Source organism: Leptonotus elevatus, chromosome 5, assembly GCF_054856555.1.
Source record: "Leptonotus elevatus isolate MCC_2025b chromosome 5, RoL_Lele_1.0, whole genome shotgun sequence".
Taxonomy (NCBI): Eukaryota; Metazoa; Chordata; class Actinopteri; order Syngnathiformes; family Syngnathidae; genus Leptonotus; species Leptonotus elevatus.
Window position 1 is genome coordinate 14,939,447 of NC_141243.1, and position 17,516 is coordinate 14,956,962.

The window sequence follows — 17,516 nt, forward strand, 5'->3', positions numbered from 1 at the left end:
TGATTAATGCGATAATTTATTGTGATTAATTGATGAGTTAACGCTTTAACTTTGACAGCACTAGTGAAAATAAAAACATGCTCGCTTGTGTATGCAAAAAGAATAGAGTGTGAGAATGAGGGCAGATGTTTTTGTTTTTAGACCTACAAGGAGCAAGAGCTGCTTCGGTTGGTCTATTTCGGTGGCGTGGACCCGTCTTTGCGTAAGGAAGTGTGGCCATTTCTCTTGGGGCATTATCAATTTGGAATGTCTGAAACAGAAAGGAAGGAGGTGAGACATTTATCACATTGCCTTCCCTCCCACCCCGGAAATCTTTCCCCACACTTGACACTTCGTTTCTGACTGCAGGTGGATGAGCAGGTGCGCTTGTGCTACCAGCAGACCATGCGCGAATGGCTCGGCTGTGAGGAGATTGTTCGGCAGCGGGAGAAGGAGCAACACGCTGCAGCTTTAGCCAAGTGCTCCTCCGGGGCGAGCATGGACAGTACCATTTCAAAGATGGTCCATCATGACTCAACCGTCAGCAATGAGGTGACGCCCAACGACAAGCACGGAAACTATTGTCTTGCAATATAAAATCATCAAAGCTGTGATTTACAAAAAAAAAAAAAATCAGCTTTATAGGCATATTTCCCCACAAAATTGTGGTAAAAATGATAGATTTTAGAAATTCTATGGACTAGATTTGATTAACTCATTCAATCCCAGCCATTTTCACTGAAGCAACCCCCTTCGCTCCCGGCTTTTTTTGCTCGATTTTGACAGATTTTGCAAGGCCCACAGAATATTGTTTTCTATTGCTATAAAAACATGGAACCTACCAAAAGAAAGATTAGAGTCTCTACTCTTCTGTAGTTGTATCTACTTCCGTTTTGCAGCAATTAGTATTAGAATAGAGCTAGGTTTCATCATTATTCACAAATCTGTTTAAAACAGTGGGGGAAAGAGCTTTTTTCAACATGGCCCTGGTTGATCTCTTATACTCTGCTGCCACCTGCAGGGTGTTTTTGTAATAACTACCATTACTTCAAGTATCCTCTTCAGGTCAGAGGCTGCAGGCCTCTAGCATAAAAAACATAAATAAACGACAATAATAAACACACTGGTAAATCAATAATATTTTTGATTTTCTATACCCAGGTGTGGCGATACATTGCTTTGAGAACAATTGCTTTGAAAAAATAACAATGGAAGAAGGAGAGAGATTTGTGTATATAAATGTACATTGCCATGACAATAGTAAGAGTTAAATGAACTGGTAATCCAACTTAGTTACTTTTAAAATGAAGTCATCAGCAAAGTAACTAAGTAACTTTTTCAAGGTAATTGTGGCAACAATGACAATAATCATTTTAGATGTCTCATGCATTGATATCTTGGCCTGATTGTCTTTACCTCCCAGTCTCGGTCCTCCCAGAGTTCAGACAGGCAGAGTCTGACTCGTCTGCAGAGTGACTCCAGCACCAGCACGCAGGTATCACGCTCACCACGTTGCACCAGTAACACAATCAAGATCTAGTCAAATGACTTGAAAAGTCAACCCCAACTATTTTTTGGGACAATAGTATGTTCTATGAAGCCTCACTGGTCTAAATATGGTGTTCTGGTTAATATTGCATTAGTGGAATATGAGTTAAGCAGCAAAATCCAGCAGATTTGATCAATATCAGAAGGCGGCCATTTTGTCACTTCACGCTGTCGAGTGAAGATGACATCGCAGTTGCTCGGGTTTCAGGTAACAACCAATCACAGCTCAGCGTCAGAAATCAGGTGAGCCGTGAGCAACTGTGATGTCATCTTCAGTCGACAGCAAGTGGCAAAATGGCCGCCCCCTGAGATGGATAAAAACGGCTGGATTTTGCTTCGTTACTCTTATTCCACAAATGTAATATTAGTCAGTGTGTCATCGTTAAACTAGTGAGGCCACATATAACATATTATTGTCAAAAAATGTTTCATGTTGACTTCCACTTTAAACAAGATTCAACTCTAAGGTTGCATGATGTCTTAAACCACATCCCTTCACTCTCTCCCTGCTAGTTCTTCACATCATCCCATCCCTTCCCCTGGAGTAGTCTTTTTCCCTTTGGCTTGTTCTTGCAGGTGTTTGAGTCTGTAGAAGAGGTTGAACAGATCGAGACAGAGTCCAAGAGCGGAGAAGCCAAGCAGGTGCCAAAGATGACCAATGGGGGACTCCAAAACGGGCCAAGTTCTCCCGACTCGGGGCATCCCTCTTCCCGCAACTTCTCAGTTACCTCCGGCCTGTCGGACGGCTCGCTCAGCACCGAGGACAGCGCTGCACCCGAGGCTGCTCCGAGAGCTTCGGCCAAACCTCCTCAGGATGCAGGTCTGACCGAGCAGGACGAACACGAGAAACCCAATGTGACCGAGACTGAAGTGCTAGATGTGCTGGAAGAGTCCAACAAGTCAGAGGACGCCAAAGTAGAGGAGGCTCAGAGTGAAGGTGGTTCCTCACGAGAAGTGCCTGACAAAGATAGTATTTTCACCCCAGGAAATGAAGACGCAAAGAAAACGGCAGGAGAGCGCCAAACTGAACGGTTCAAAGTGGAAGACAAATCCAGCCAAGGTGAGACAAGAGACGCCGGCGTCAAAAATCCCAGAACATCTGACGTTGACAAGAAACCGTCTTTATCAGCAGACACTCGGGCGTCGAGAGCAAGAGAAGCCTACTGTGCTTCTCAGAAGGCAGAAGCGCAAGTCCTGACTGAGTCTGATGAGTCTCCCTCCGCCATAGAGATGGAGGAGATTCCCAAAGCCAACGTTTCCATGGTGCCCTGGAGCAGGAAGGCTCGCCGTGAGCCCTCGTCTCCCTCTGAGGACTCGGCCCCTTACGCGGATCTCAGACCCGAGGGCGGGCAGGAAAAGCCCAGTCCAGAAGGCACTGAATCCATATTGTCTGAGGAGCCGGAGATGGAGAGCCTCTACCCTCACTTTGAGTCTTTGGACGGCTGTGCAGACCGCACGGAAGCCAGCTCGCCGCCATCTGGTCGGGGTGCCTTCGCTGTATGTACCACTCAAATATTCATCGTCTACTAACCAGTCAGTTGATGCATATGTTTATTATTCTGCTCGTTTCAGCAAGAGCTTTTAGACTTGTACACGTTGAATTTGCACCGCATTGAAAAGGACGTACAGCGCTGTGACAGGAACTACTGGTACTTCACTCCTGCAAACCTGGAAAAGCTCCGTAACATTATGTGCAGGTACGACAGTGACAGAATTAATCTCTTATTTATTTTATTTTTTATTTTTTCTAGAGCTCAGTATTGTTCATTCGGTAATTTTACCGATTTTACATGTCATCATCATTGCTCTCTTTTTATTTTATTTTATTTTTTTATTTGTGGGTGAGTATGTGCATTTGCGTGCGTGCATGTGTGCGTGCGTGTGAGTGTGTACTCATTAGTTCACCTAAAACCTATTAAAAATCCCATACCGTTCACCTAAACCGAATACAAAGTCGTGAGGTTGTCAGGAGACCCGAGGAAGGATCAAAGGAAAGGAAAGTGAAATCCAGCACCGACCAGACATTACCTACTACCCACCGGGTCACCAACCAGAGTCTTTCACCAACCCCAGAAACATCTCAATTCCACCAAATTAGGGAGACCTCAAGAGACCAAAGGAGAGACTGAGGAAAGGACAGAATGAATCTCTAATGGTAAAAAAAGAGACAGCCTGGCTCGGTTAAAAAGTTACAATTGGGATTTGTCTCGGATTTGATGGCTCTTTTTTAGTGATCTGATATAGATTTGTGTATAATATTATAGAATATTGAATGCTTCTGTTTCGAGGAGGGAACAAACCAACAAGAGGTTATGACTGTACGTGTAATTCTTTCACAGAAACGACACATGCTTAGACTGCTTATACTGATTCTCATATGATTAAAAATGCACTAATGTGATATTACTTTATTTTAGTAATTACTTTTCTCACCTAAAATTGCAAGTTTATCTTTGAGATATTTTATCTATCTTTTTATTCTCATAATAACTCTACTTTATTGTTCAAATTAAAACTTGTCATAGCTACTTTCATCCCTCCATCCCTTGGTACAGATCACCAGTTAATTAAGGGGCACATTTAAGCAAACATAAATTTACACTCACATTCACATCTGTGGACAGAAAATTAACAAACATTTGACCAAGTTTCTCTAAGTTTTGAGAGTCGCATCATTAGATGGCAGCCTTTTGTTAATCCATTGAATATTTTGAAATTTGTGAACATGTAATGTTGGCCTCTTTGAATTGGTGGGAGTAACTAGCATGCCAAGTCATATGTAAGTCTCGAATCTTAAGTCCAATGACCCTTTAGCTCACAGCGGATGTTTCCGTTAAAGGTAGCATACGCGTTTGATGAATGCTTTGCGCATGACATTCAGAATATTTGTTCATGTCAAATTATCGGGGTCATTTTTTTCCCATTTTAAATGATGCAAGTAATTAACTGATTAGAAAAAGAAGAGGATCAAAAAATGTTGACGACGTCCTCATAACATGACATGTCGAAAAAATTAACACACAACGGGTGCTCTTTAAATTTGGCGGGCCAGAAATGTTGGGAAAAAATCTTTTGAATTAAGCGCTTAATCGTGATGAATCAAAATTCTAAGATGTGATTAATATGATAGCAAAATGTAATCGTTTAACAAGCTCTAATATATCCATATACTGTATAGATCATAACTCAGTAAAATGTATTGAATGCTACATGTTAGACAAACTGACGTTTGCAGCACCAGGTGGACTTTAATGGTAGTGCTCTTGAGTGGTTTAGATTCTATTTGGCTGACAGAATTTGCTGTGTCAGCCTTGGCTACTATCAGTCCCGCACTGCCCCTCTGTCATATGGTGTTCCACAGGGTTCTATTTTGGGTACCCTGCTGTTTTCATTCTATTTCTGGTTATTTACTGGTTGAAAAATGCAGATTTCAAACTCTAATCGAGAAAGTTTAAGTTCCATTATTAGCAACTCTGACTGACTCAAGAGAAGCCATTTGACTCGAGTCCCACTCTTCTGCTATTCAGTACAGCTATTTTCAACATGGACTTAAAGGTTAAGTAGAGTCGGTGTGGCTGATAAAAGCAGCGGAATGATGTTTTGAGCCTTTTCTTGCAGCTACATCTGGAGGAACCTCGACATCGGATACGTTCAGGGGATGTGTGACCTGTTGGCTCCGCTTCTCGTCATTCTGGATGATGGTGAGTCACCGCGCCCCGTTGCCTCTTCTATTTCCTCGTCTGCTTTCTGACTCAGCCGTCTTTTTCATCTCTCGCTATCTCAGAGGCAACGGCCTTTAGCTGCTTTACCGAGCTCATGAAGAGGATGAATCAAAACTTTCCACACGGAGGAGCGATGGATACTCACTTTGCCAACATGCGCTCTCTGATTCAAGTAAGGCAGCAACAGCCACGTTTTCATACAAGCCGGTCGGTACAAGTTGTACAAGTTGCACAAGTTGCAAAATGAAATTCATCAATTCCAGCTCTCACACGTTACTGTTTCTCCAACAACTCCTCTAATTATCCTTCCTTCCACATCCCTTTTGATCCCCGCTTCACGTGCTGTAGATCCTGGATTCAGAGTTATTTGAGCTGATGCACCAAAACGGAGACTACACTCACTTCTACTTCTGCTACCGCTGGTTCCTCTTAGACTTCAAGCGAGGTAAACACGACCACGAGAGTTTTCGTGCCAATTAGAGCAGCGAGAGAGAGATTTTCCGTAAGCCGCGTTTGGGGGTTTAACATGCCAAACAACTGACCTTGTTAGCCTGATGTGCAAGGAAGGGGTTTTGCTCTTGTAGCTCGAGAAATCTGTTGCTGAGGAAATGCAACTTCCTGAGGACATCAGACTTTACTTGCTGTATTTGGCGCGATTCAAGCCCTTGTGTGATTTTTTTCCTTCCAGAGCTGGTCTACGATGACGTCTTTGCAGTGTGGGAAACCATCTGGGCGGCCAAGTTTGCCTCCTCGAGTCATTTTGTCCTCTTCATCGCTTTGGCGCTGGTGGAGATCTACCGGGACATCATCCTGGAAAACAACATGGACTTCACTGAGATTATTAAATTCTTCAACGGTAAAACACAAGGCTTTATTGCGGCTCGCTAGATTGTCGCCAGTATCTCTTAAAAGGGCCGCACCATATATTTGGATTGTGTAGTTTTAGTTTAGTTCCAGTATTAGTTTTTTTATGTGTATTAATTGTGAGCAATATTTAATAAACAACATGGTAAAATGAAAAAAGTAACGCATTTCTTCCCTAGTGTTGCATTTCGGCTGAGTTAAATGAAAAAGCAGGCGAGCCACCTCGGAGCGACATCATCTGAAGTTGCTTTCCTATTGGCTGCTGCTCGATGACGTCACTGCTGTGTGACACTTTCAAACATCTTTATTCTAGTTAATATTGAAATAAATATACTGCAAATTACATTTAAAATTAACTCCAAAGGCTCATGTATTAAATGAATTACCGAAGACTGAAATGAAGGACATTTTCGCTATAATAATAATTAGTTGTGTAAACGTAAAATGTAGTTTCAGATTTTTCAGTTTTTTTTAAAAGCATTTTCGTTTTTATTTTATTTCATTAACAAAACAGTTTTTTAGAATTATTGTTTTAGTTATTACATGCTGTAGAATTTACAGGAAATAACTGGAAGTATTGTAAAATCTGTTAATTACTGGTAAAAAAAAATCTATTGCAGCATTATTACAGTTTTTTTTTACAACATTTTACTGTATTTACTGTATATAAATTACAGTTTATATGCTACAATTGATTTTTACATTAATTTACTGAGATTTTACAATAATTAGCTGGCAACTTTTTTTTGCCAGTTATTTACTGTAAATTCTTCAGTCAATTCTTTACAGTGTATTTTTTTATTCTCTTTTTGACAAAATACATATATAGGCAATGATATGTTTTATTATATTTAAAATCAACTCCAAAAGATCATGCATTAAATTAATAACAAAATAATAAAAACTAAGGACATTTTTGCTATAATTATAGTTTTGTTAACATAAAATGTGGTTTACGTTCATTTTTGGTTTTTAAAAAGCATATTTATTTAGTTTTTTGAATTTTAGTTTTTTAAATGTTTTTTTTTATTTCAGTTGTAGTTATTTCATGAGTTTTCGTTATTGTGCGGTTTAAAAAGGTAATATTTTGAAGTTTTTTTCTACATCATGCATGCGCCACCAATGCCCAGATGAGTATTAAGAGCCCTGACTGTTTTACTCTGACAGCACCTATCAGCTTTTATCTTCCCTTTATAGTAGAGTGTGCGGACCCTCACACACCACAGTTTCTTTGGGGAGGGGAGGGGCGGAATTTTTCTTACCTCATTTGAATTTAGTGTCATTAGCCACCTCACTTTTATACCACGTAGCTCACAATATGCGATACTCTAAATGGTTTTCATCCAAGTATTAAAAATAATGGTTACGTTGTTTACAATTATGTCAGTTGTACAATACTTGTAATGTATTCCTTAAGGGTAAATATGCCATGTTTATGTAAAACCTCTTGAAACTAAAAGTCCTTTCTTCGATCCCAGAGTGATAGATTTCGATGGTGTTTAAAAGCAAGAGAGATCTTCTTTTATCAGCCACCTTAAACTAAATGTTGCAATCAGTCGTTTAAAAGCTTGCTGCCTCCAAGTTCTAATTGGAATAATTCCGTCTCGAGGAAGTGCCCCGTAATTGGCTAGTGACTCCAACTCCCCGTAACACTTGACTAGACTGCGGTGTGGTGTAATATTCATGAACATGGTTTTGCCTTTCAGAAATGGCCGAGCATCACAACATCAAGCAGATTTTGACCTTGGCAAGAGATCTGGTGTACAAGGTGCAGATGCTGATAGAGAACAAGTGATAGTGATGTGTGTCTTCTTTTTTTCCTTCCAATCAAGTGTAATCATTTGGTAGCAGCATCTCACGCGCGCGCACACACGGACATGCGTTATACTGTACTACAAAATGCCTTTACTGTCATTGTTTGCAGCCTCGAACGAGCCTCAATGACTGTATGCTCCTCTACGTTGTTTGTGCAGTCGACAGGTCTATGATAATATTATGCTTTATAGAGTAACTATCAGTATCTGCAAATACATATTGTGTTTTACGTCAAACCCTTAAGTGTCGATATTAATCGGAGCAGACTTTAAATAGTCATACTGTAAGTTAAGTTAGTTTAGTTGCACATCTGAAAACAAAATGAAGAGATAAATTCAAACTATTTTGAATGACTACTTGTTTATGAAGAAATACTGTATGTTGCTTGTTAAATAGCCAATGTTTACATGATTGCATTATGTTTAAAATCTCAACTTAGCCACCTTCTCCTCTCATGTGAAGGAAGGAATGACTGAATGTTAGTTTTACAGACACAATTAAAACCTGTTTAGAGCTGAGTACCACATCAGTGATTTTATATTTGACAGTGTTTCCAATGTCCCCAAGCTGCCTTCCTGCCAAATAGGATGTTGTTGTTATGTGTGAATTGTTACTCGTGAGATCATTGTCAAATTATAATATAATATTTAAAACGTTACATTTCACTCTGTCATCCATGTTCTTTTGGTGTTGTTTTTGTTCTGGGAACACTTTTGTATTTTGTTCATTTTACCACTTGGATTTATTTTCTTTATGGTTTGTCAGTTTTTGCGGTTGCAGAATTTACATTATTTATATCATAGTGATGTTTTTAGCTTTTACGTGACCCAATGAGGTCCAAATTAATGGTACATGTCTATGCTTGTGATTTATTTTCAATGTTGTTTGCAAAAAATATATATATATGATGAAGAACTGCTGTTTAAATGCTTTTGGCATATTTAACCATTGATGATGACAAATACTAACTACACAGTATGTGCTTTTAACCATTCATTGAGTTAATACTTATAATGAATTCCCAAATTTCAAGCTTCTTATTTATTGCCTCTGTTAATGAATGTGGTCCAATTATTTGCATTGATGTTTCTTGCAAACTGATATCAGATAGCCTACTTCAATTTATTGTCTCATTTGTTTTTTTTTTGTTTGTTTTATGTTTTCACTGGGACCTTGCTACTTTGGTAAAACTTGTATTTTTATTTTGTGCCAAGTTCTAACTGTATTGTAAAACAAATTATATTCTGAGAGCTCATATATAATATATATTAAATAAATGGTATATGTTATTGTAACATCCGAAAAATCCTCTCTTTTATTGACACAAAACACTCATAAAAGGTTTTATACTTTGTCTGCACTCTGCACCCATTTGTAGTTCAAGGGAATACTGTAATATTGCCAACCATTTTATGAAACGTCAAAAATTACCATTTTAAACGGAATCAGTTGCAGACGTTGCGATTAATGATGCGCAAGTGTCATAATCCTGTCCACGGTGGCCGACTGGGGTAAACACTATAGGAACACACACGCTATCATTCGTCATTACTAATACAGTATGGTGACGTACCTGACATGTTCTAAATATATTGCGAGTTCGCCCTTGCTAAAACAACGACCTGCCTCATGTGAAGGAAGAAAAAAATAAAGAAAAAAAGATACGCCCGAACAGGGACTTGAACCCTGGACCCTCAGATTAAAAGTCTGATGCTCTACCGACTGAGCTATCCGGGCTCTGTCAGCAATCGGATTTGTATCCATTTAATAATTATCCTGAACACATTCTTAGCGCGTAGACGTGGTTTTTTTTTTATGCTTTTATGGTATGACGGTTTTAAAAGAGAAGCGTTATAAAAAAATATATATATACAAAAAAACGTGTTGGCAAGGGCAACTTTTTTGTCAAATGACGTCAAAGAAAAACAATTAACACCACTCGTCTTTTGTGGTTTCATTAGTTCTAGAACTGGTAGAACTAGTTGTAAATGACAATTGGTTTCTGGCTGACAAACAGCATAAGTTAAAGCATTAAAATGCTCTGTTGTCTAAAGTAATGCTGTACTAAAATCATATTTGATAACTAACATAGAATCATAACAGAAAGTTTATCAATTTCGTATTTTGCGTGAGGCAATACTCAATATATCAACGTGTGCATATTAGCAACAAATAGCTTAAAACACCGATCTAAATAAAATCGAAAACATGCACTGTACTTGATACATGATAATGGTACGTCGTTTGATTTTGTGTTGAATCGCTCCAGATAGGTGTACCATCTTGCATCGTTATCATCTTTGTCTCAGCATCAGCATTGCACATGCGCACTTGCGCAGCAGTACCGTCCTAAGGCCGCATCAAGAAAAGGACAAAAATGTGATGTTGACAGGGTCGTATAAAAGTTAAACATCTGTTATTCGTTAGTCCTTCTTGAAGAAAGAAGGTCGTTTGCCGTTTTAATCGGGCCCTAAACGACTAAGTCGTGACAACGCTTTATGCTCAATGTTTTATAGCTTAACATGCTAAACACGTCTGCGTTTTGCGTCTCTTTCGGACGAATGTGCCGCAGGGTGTCACAGAAAGTCACTTCCGCTAAGTCTTCATCACACATTTGCTACTCGTTGTCAAATGTCTACTGTGGAAGATGTTTTCGCTGCTGCCACGTCGCTAATGGGACGCGTGAGTTCACTTCTCAACCTTACAACTCGAAGGTAATGACGGGGAGCGAGGTGAAGATCCATAACACATCGAAACAGATTCCAGGTAACGACGTGCTTTTTTCGTTTTCCTGCTTGCGTTTGAAGGTGCCCGCAGCTGCAACTTGGGAGCCGATACCAGAGGACCAGCTGCCACCGGTATGATGACCATGTTACCTTTTGAACGCTGTAATGAATAAAGTAGACGACCAATAATAATACAATGGTCCTCGTTTTACGATTGACTTCCTATCCCGTACGTAAGTCTGAATGCGCCGTGCTGCTGTCACCAAGTAAAATTACAGTGAGAAATTAAGGTCAATATAGCGTCAAGAAATTGTTTTAAATTAACTTGGTACTTGTAGTTTGCGTGCATGAGACTACACATACCAAAAGATGCACATTTAGCCCTTACTTCTGATTCTAAAACAGCGTTATGGTTGACTTATGCACGGCCAAAACGACGTGTTTTCATAAATATGAATTGGAAGTCTTGTAGGCTGAAATGTTGACATTTTTAGGCCGACTTAGAAGACAAGCGTTTTAACATAGCTATTCTTTATCATAGTGTGAATGTGACCGAATGTGAATGTGTTATTTCTACTGTTGAATTGGTCACTTTGAAACTTTTACTTTACACGAGAGTATACAAATGAAAGTGTCACTGTTTTTGTTTCCAGGCAACTCGAGTAGAAGCCGACCTGGTGGACAAACTTGAGCGTCTGGCCTTGGTGGACTTCCGCACCAAAGAGGGACTGGCCTGTTTGGAAAAGGCCATCAGATTTGCAGATCAGCTTCATGTTGTTGACACCTCAGGAGTCGAGCCGATGGATTCGGTTCTGGAGGACAGGTGTGTTGCTCACGTGGTCTAAATGTCATTACAGAGCCAGCAGGCTCAGTTTTTCAACACATGAAGCATGTTTGTATGCAGGGTTTTATACTTGAGAAATGATGCCGTGATCGAAGGCAACCATGCAGACGAACTTTTGCAGCTCTCCAAAAACACAGTGGAGGAATATTATGTGGCACCACCAGGTAAAAGACATTTGCAACAAATTGACAATGTTGCTGGAATAGGTCAGTTGTTCACTACAAATGTATTTCTTTTACCATAGGAAATATTCCCTTACCAAAGAGGGAGGAGCGGACTGCCATGTTGAAACACTCTGAATTCTGACAACTTGGAACCCCTTTTTTTTTTTAATACCGAGGAAGATATTTTTTCTCAGTACATCATTTTGTAGTATAAAGTTAGTCTCGGCTAATATGACAAGCTGCTTGGCATACATAATTTACAATTTGATGCAAAAATGTGATGATGACGAAAACATTCATTGTTGATACTATCTATTCTGCTAATGTGCACTATTATGTGGGAAATATGTTTTGAAAATGAGCAAACGTTTTATTTATCTATTTGATATTTTTCATCTGTAATATGGGCTTTCATAAATGGAGTGCCATCTAGTGGTGAACTAATAGAATGCAACGACAGTGCTATCCTACCACCAATATGTTTGCTTAATTTGTCTCTTTTTGTTGAAATAATGTAACCCCCCCAATCTATAAATTAATTTGTCCATTTAAAAAATAATAATCTAATGTGGCGCTTGAGCACAAGAGTTCCCACACCAGGCCGGGACAGACTTAGCACTTATGGTGCATGTTGAAACTTAAGAGAGAATAGAAAATGAAAGTGGTTTATTGGGAAGGGAAAATGACTCCTTATCAGGATGTGACTTTGCAAATATGCTGCAGTTTGAAACACAGGAAAAAAAGTTTGCGAAACCGGATTAAAAACTTATCACCACAAGGTAAGTAGGTATAGCAGCCTTGAGCCAAATGACACAATCCCTGACGAGATGCTTTTTGAAGACATGTATGACACTTTGAGGGGGCTGACCGTAAGATAACCATCACTATGTTGACTAAATAAATTCAAAACCTTTTCCATCTATGTGACAATAACATCTACAATTCAATCTAAAAATGTATTTCAGAAAAGGCAAGTACAAATAAAATAGGATGTTTGCAAAAATGTGCACTCTAACATACTGTAAAGTGGGATTTTTTAGAATTTAACCTTGTCACTTTCAAACTGATGGTAAATTAGAGGCAGCACACACCTGCCACCATTTTAAGTGCCTCTGAGTACTCCCTGTAACATCAGCTGTTCTAGTAGCCCCCCCTAAATCATCTACAAATCGCCGAGTCCATCTATACCTGTTTTAAAAGTTCAAGAGTTTGCCCTGGGATAAATGGCACAGAAATTGTATGTTTCCTTATTCCTACTCACAGTCTTTGCTCTCAGGAACTTTGAGAGAATAGAAACTGAAAGTCATTGGTAAAAGGAAAACACATCTTATCAGGGTGGGAGGGTGCGACGGGTTATAAGAAGAACGCTGTGAGAAAGTTGGCCCACAAACAGCTGAGCGTCCTGCGCTAAAAACTTGTGTCTCCAAAGATCATCACGAGGTACGTACTACGTAGCGGCCTTGTGCCAAATGACACGGTCATTGTAGAGATGCTTTTAGAAAACGTCAATATGACATTTCCAGGCTGCTGACCATGGAGATCACCATCACCATGTTGACTGGGACATCCCAAACCCTTACAGTGCACCCCGAGGACACTGTGAGGACACTCAAAAACCTCATTGAGAGCAAATTTCAGATCGACGCTCATGCGCAGAAGCTGCTATTGGACAACCCCGGCGGCCACAGGAAGCCTCTCGATGACGACTCCTTGACCGTCGGCTCCTACGGCCTGCAGGTTGGATCCAGGGTGTGTCTGCTGGTCAAGGAGTCCGAGACTATCCAGGTGTTCTTAAGAAACGAAAAGGGGCAACTGCATACCTACGACATCGACCAGAGCGAGACGGTGAGCGACTTCAAACAGAAGGTGGAGAGCCGAGAGGGGGTTGCAGTGAGCCAGCAGAGGCTCATTCATCAAGGTCGCGAAATGGCGAGCGGGAAACTGGAGGACTACCATGTCCGAGCTTTGAGCACCATTGACATGACCTTCCGCCTGAGAGGAGGCTGATGAATAGCCACCAGCACTTCCAATTGCAACTGCATCCAAGTTATTTGACATCATTACTATTAAAAAGTTCACAAATGAGTCATACCATTTTTTTAGATTTATTTTTGACATATGCATTATGATTCACATAAATTAGACATCTCAGGATATTTACTTTTACATTTGGCAGATGTTTGTCACATAAAAAAAGGCCACTTTATTATTATTCTGTTTACACCTACACTGCTCACAAATAAGTCATATTGGGCTTTAGGGTGAAAGTTCAGCATGGATCTAAGATTAATTGTAACGTTTCATGGTGACCTTCTTGGAACGTTTAGCTGGCAAATAACAAAAAATCTGTCTGGAGTCACAAAATCTTTGAAAATTTTGATGAATGAAACATTGTGTTAGTGTTAGTCTAATGTACTGAGGGTCCAATAGCTAATTAGAGCTGCACCATAACAAAAATGTGCAACATTTTACCTTTTGTCTCCAGTTTAAAAATAAAATAAAAAATCCCCTAATTTATCAGACTTCATTTTTCATACCTTTCTGTCAAATTTCTGACATTTTTGGCAATTCTATGCACATATGGTAATTTTCTGCCTCTCTTTTTCCTTTTTTGGACATTGTATGGTAACATTTTGAACATATTATTTTCTGCCTTTTTTTAAATATATTTTTTGGATTGCTTTTTGCAATTTTGTGTAATGTTACTGTATACGGTAATTTTATGTTTTTCTTCTTTGTGGACATTGTATAGTCACTTGTTGGACATTCTTATGTATTAAAAAAAAACTTTTCCCATCTACCTTTTATCTCTTTTTCTGACAAATTATACATTTGGACTATCACATTTAATTATTCATATTTCTTTAAATATTTTTTTTAATTAATTCAAAGAATATTCAATAAAAATATATATATATATGGAAAAAAAAAAGTCTACAATTTTTTTTTTTTTTTAGATAAGAGGGAACCACAGGAGACTGACTAAAGAGCCAAATGTGGCTCCAGAGCCACAGGTTGCAGACTCTGGACAAATGCCATGGAAATTGACTACATTTCCACTGCATCTTTAGTCCAAGAGTGCCATCTTGAGGAGTCAAAAAATATCACAAGTGCTTCATGAAAGTTCATTTATCCATCACTAATAACTTGCAAGTAACGTGTTTGATCCATTAATGACAATACATTTTAGGTTAATACTGAAATTTCATCTTTAAATGTTTTGTGTACATTATAATATTATTTAGAGTATTTTTAGTCATAAACCTATTCAGTTATGATGGTGATTATCATCTTATGAAACAGAAACTGCACTAATTCTGTTGCAAAATCATTCAAGTATCCAAAATGAAATCACAGTGTTAAAGTCATTGTCAAGTGTTAATTATTGTCCACATCAGTTAACTGCTGGACGGACAGCTGGCAGTACAATCTCAGTTTTCTGGCACTCCCAATCACACCGACTTGCTCCAGATATATTTGCTCAGTCGAAACCTCGGGACGTTTCATTTTCTCACGGTGGCCAGGTAAGCATACCAAAATAAGGCGATGACGTTGGAAAAGAGCACTCGGAACTGAAAGTGAAAACACACCAACGATTGGACAAAAAGCTGTCAGTGTGTGAAATTTGGCCAGTGAAGTACGTACCTCAACAGGCACAAAGTTGATGTTAATGAACTGGAAAGGTGTCCAAACTTTCCAGTTCATCTTTAGAGCAGTCCAGTAACTTCCTTTAATCTTCTTTATAAAGTCATCACACCCTTTTTCCTGAGAAAAGATTCAAAAGAATATTCATACCTTTAGAATGTATATTTAAAAAAAAAAAAAAAAGGGTAGGTGACCCATTACTGTTGTACTGCTCGTTGCTATTTATATTATATTAGCAACCATAACAACTTATTGTAGAGATCTCTGGAAAGTTTAAAGTACAAAAACTTCTAGATTTTACATCAAACATTTACCTGAAACCTTTTTTTATTTGGCTCACGTCATCACCCGGTACCCACCTCCAGGATGTTCATCACCAAGTAGAAAATCATCAGAAAGCAAGGAGCAAAAACAAGGCGATCCAATAGGAGACGTTTGACGAGCCAATACTGATCTGTAGTTGGCATCCATATTTCCATCAGCTGGTAAAAGTAATGACTGAGGGGTCCGGTAATGAACAAACTGGAATAACATAGCAGAAAGTGACTTGCCACCAAATGGCTGATAATTGTTGAATATTGGTGTTTTAAATGGCTCCAGTAATAGATGGTTATGTCACAGTTCATTCGCCCATTTGTTTTCTACACCACTTATCCTCATTATAAATATACTAAACAAAAACACTTTGTCTCGTACTCCTATATCACAGGAAAAACCTGCATTTGAATGTTTACATCCACTTGAGTACGTTAAAATAAACTGAAAAACAAAAACACGTCTCACCCATAAATGGCAAACCGTGCAGCCCCAGCTGTATCAATCTCTTTGGCTTTTGCATCACTTTGGGACTTTTTTCTTGCCTCCAAAATCTGAGAAAGAAGATTTCCTAAAGCTGAGAGGATGGCACTGAAAATATCAAGGACAAACACAAGAACATGCGGCAGAATAAATAAGGGCGTCGGTGTCAAAACTTGATGTGGCGAAAATGTATGCAAGGCTCGTGTAGAAGCTGATTGGCTGAAGAAAGACGAATCGATCAATGCAAGCAACAACTTAAAATCGATAAGCAAAGCAAAGTTGAGATAATTAGACTGTCTGTCAACTGAGGACACAAAAAAAAAAACTGGCAGCAGAGCAGCAGCAAAGCAAACATGACAAAGTCCACAACTACGAACCTTGTTACAGATTTAGTCAGAATGGGGTATGTCTTCAGAAGAAATAGATACTGATGAAGTAGACGATACTGAATCGGCGCATCCCGAAGCGGCAAACTTTGCACGGGCATTATCACGTCTTCTGCCACGCGAATTTTAAATTATTTACACAATAAACATGGTCCGAACTTCGCTTGGGGTGGAACTTCTTCAAACGCTTCCGGTTGACGTCGCTACGTCATCATACGCTACCAAAAGTTTTCGCCCAGAGGACTGGTTTTCGTTTTGCGTGTAAAAATGGTTCAGAGTGCCTTTTTTAGGGGGGGGGGGGCAGTATTATTACGTAAAGCAACATTTTGACCGACTTGTTGGGAAACAAATGAAAATAAATAAAAATGCAACACACCACTTGGACGAATTGCTTCGAAAATGGCTTCTATGGTAGTGCCCTCTCCTGGCGAAAAAAATACTGCGCTGGATTTTAACCGCTTTGATCCGCGCACTCACGCACTCACAGACGTATCCACTAAAGCTAAATGTAAAATAAAAATACAATCAAAAGTGATTAACGCTAGTAAATTAAAAGGTTGCTAGCTCCACTAATGGCGCCACATTATCATCCAATTCGACCGCGAAACAGGTGGTTCATTCGGATAATGAAGCAGTTGCAGCTTCAAACGTCACATGTCACGTGATTTGAAGCAAGCTTCTTCTTTTTTTTTGTATGAAACTCTGCTATTAAGAATAACAGCATTGGGACATCAGACAGCAACTCAAAGTTTCCATCTTTGCTTATTAATATTCACAATTATTGGGGGAAAAATCAAATAACAATTCAATATATGACAAACAAACAACAATTCAACATAAAAGACAAAACCCAAAACTAAATAATAAAGATGAGAAATAATAATAATAATAATAATAATAATAATAAATGAAATTGAGGTCAACTAAGGATAATTCACTAAGGATTTTCAATGTATAAGTACTTTTCTTGTTTCTTGTCAACTTCGAGGAATTAATGTACAAATCAAATTCTGCAAGAAATATAT

At 39.0% G+C, this 17,516-nt stretch overlaps 4 protein-coding genes and 1 non-coding gene across 9 annotated transcripts in view; 3 read left to right on the forward strand and 2 right to left on the reverse strand.

Moving 5' to 3' along the window:
• The window catches only part of sgsm1a (small G protein signaling modulator 1a), a 36,011-nt gene extending 26,787 nt beyond the window's left edge, over window positions 1–9,224 (forward strand). For 2 of the 5 annotated variants that reach the window (XM_086076475.1, XM_086076476.1), the window contains exons 16-25: window positions 142–270; window positions 349–531; window positions 1,403–1,474; window positions 2,041–3,024; window positions 3,100–3,224; window positions 5,146–5,228; window positions 5,312–5,421; window positions 5,598–5,694; window positions 5,938–6,105; window positions 7,820–9,224. In XM_086076475.1, coding sequence (XP_085932601.1) covers window positions 142–270; window positions 349–531; window positions 1,403–1,474; window positions 2,041–3,024; window positions 3,100–3,224; window positions 5,146–5,228; window positions 5,312–5,421; window positions 5,598–5,694; window positions 5,938–6,105; window positions 7,820–7,908 — 2,040 coding nt within the window. In that variant the 3' untranslated portion in view covers window positions 7,909–9,224. The remainder of the gene's footprint in view (window positions 1–141; window positions 271–348; window positions 532–1,402; window positions 1,475–2,040; window positions 3,025–3,099; window positions 3,225–5,145; window positions 5,229–5,311; window positions 5,422–5,597; window positions 5,695–5,937; window positions 6,106–7,819) is intronic. The other 3 variants (XM_086076478.1, XM_086076479.1, XM_086076477.1) reach the window with 3 other exon arrangements.
• A 368-nt stretch (window positions 9,225–9,592) lies between these two features.
• trnak-uuu (transfer RNA lysine (anticodon UUU)) lies at window positions 9,593–9,665 on the reverse strand. The gene has a single exon. It is a non-coding gene; the product is annotated as a tRNA-Lys (tRNA).
• Window positions 9,666–10,232: 567 nt separating this feature from the next.
• gatc (glutamyl-tRNA amidotransferase subunit C) lies at window positions 10,233–12,139 on the forward strand. Its single transcript, XM_086076337.1, has 5 exons — window positions 10,233–10,642; window positions 10,736–10,786; window positions 11,308–11,477; window positions 11,559–11,662; window positions 11,743–12,139. The coding sequence occupies exons 1-5, from the start codon at window positions 10,451–10,453 to the stop codon at window positions 11,802–11,804; spliced, it is 579 nt and encodes a 192-aa protein (XP_085932463.1). The 5' UTR covers window positions 10,233–10,450; the 3' UTR covers window positions 11,805–12,139.
• Window positions 12,140–12,726: 587 nt separating this feature from the next.
• Window positions 12,727–13,747, forward strand: isg15 (ISG15 ubiquitin like modifier). Its single transcript, XM_086076338.1, has 2 exons — window positions 12,727–13,102; window positions 13,186–13,747. The coding sequence occupies exon 2, from the start codon at window positions 13,196–13,198 to the stop codon at window positions 13,667–13,669; it is 474 nt and encodes a 157-aa protein (XP_085932464.1). The 5' UTR covers window positions 12,727–13,102; window positions 13,186–13,195; the 3' UTR covers window positions 13,670–13,747.
• Window positions 13,748–14,776: 1,029 nt separating this feature from the next.
• On the reverse strand, window positions 14,777–16,711 carry pxmp2 (peroxisomal membrane protein 2). Its single transcript, XM_086076336.1, has 5 exons — window positions 16,483–16,711; window positions 16,091–16,213; window positions 15,667–15,829; window positions 15,308–15,427; window positions 14,777–15,234 (listed from the first exon to the last, which is right to left on the reverse strand). Exons 1-5 carry the CDS (start codon window positions 16,590–16,592, stop codon window positions 15,166–15,168), a joined length of 585 nt encoding a protein of 194 aa, XP_085932462.1. The 5' UTR covers window positions 16,593–16,711; the 3' UTR covers window positions 14,777–15,165.
• Window positions 16,712–17,516: the final 805 nt, after the last annotated feature.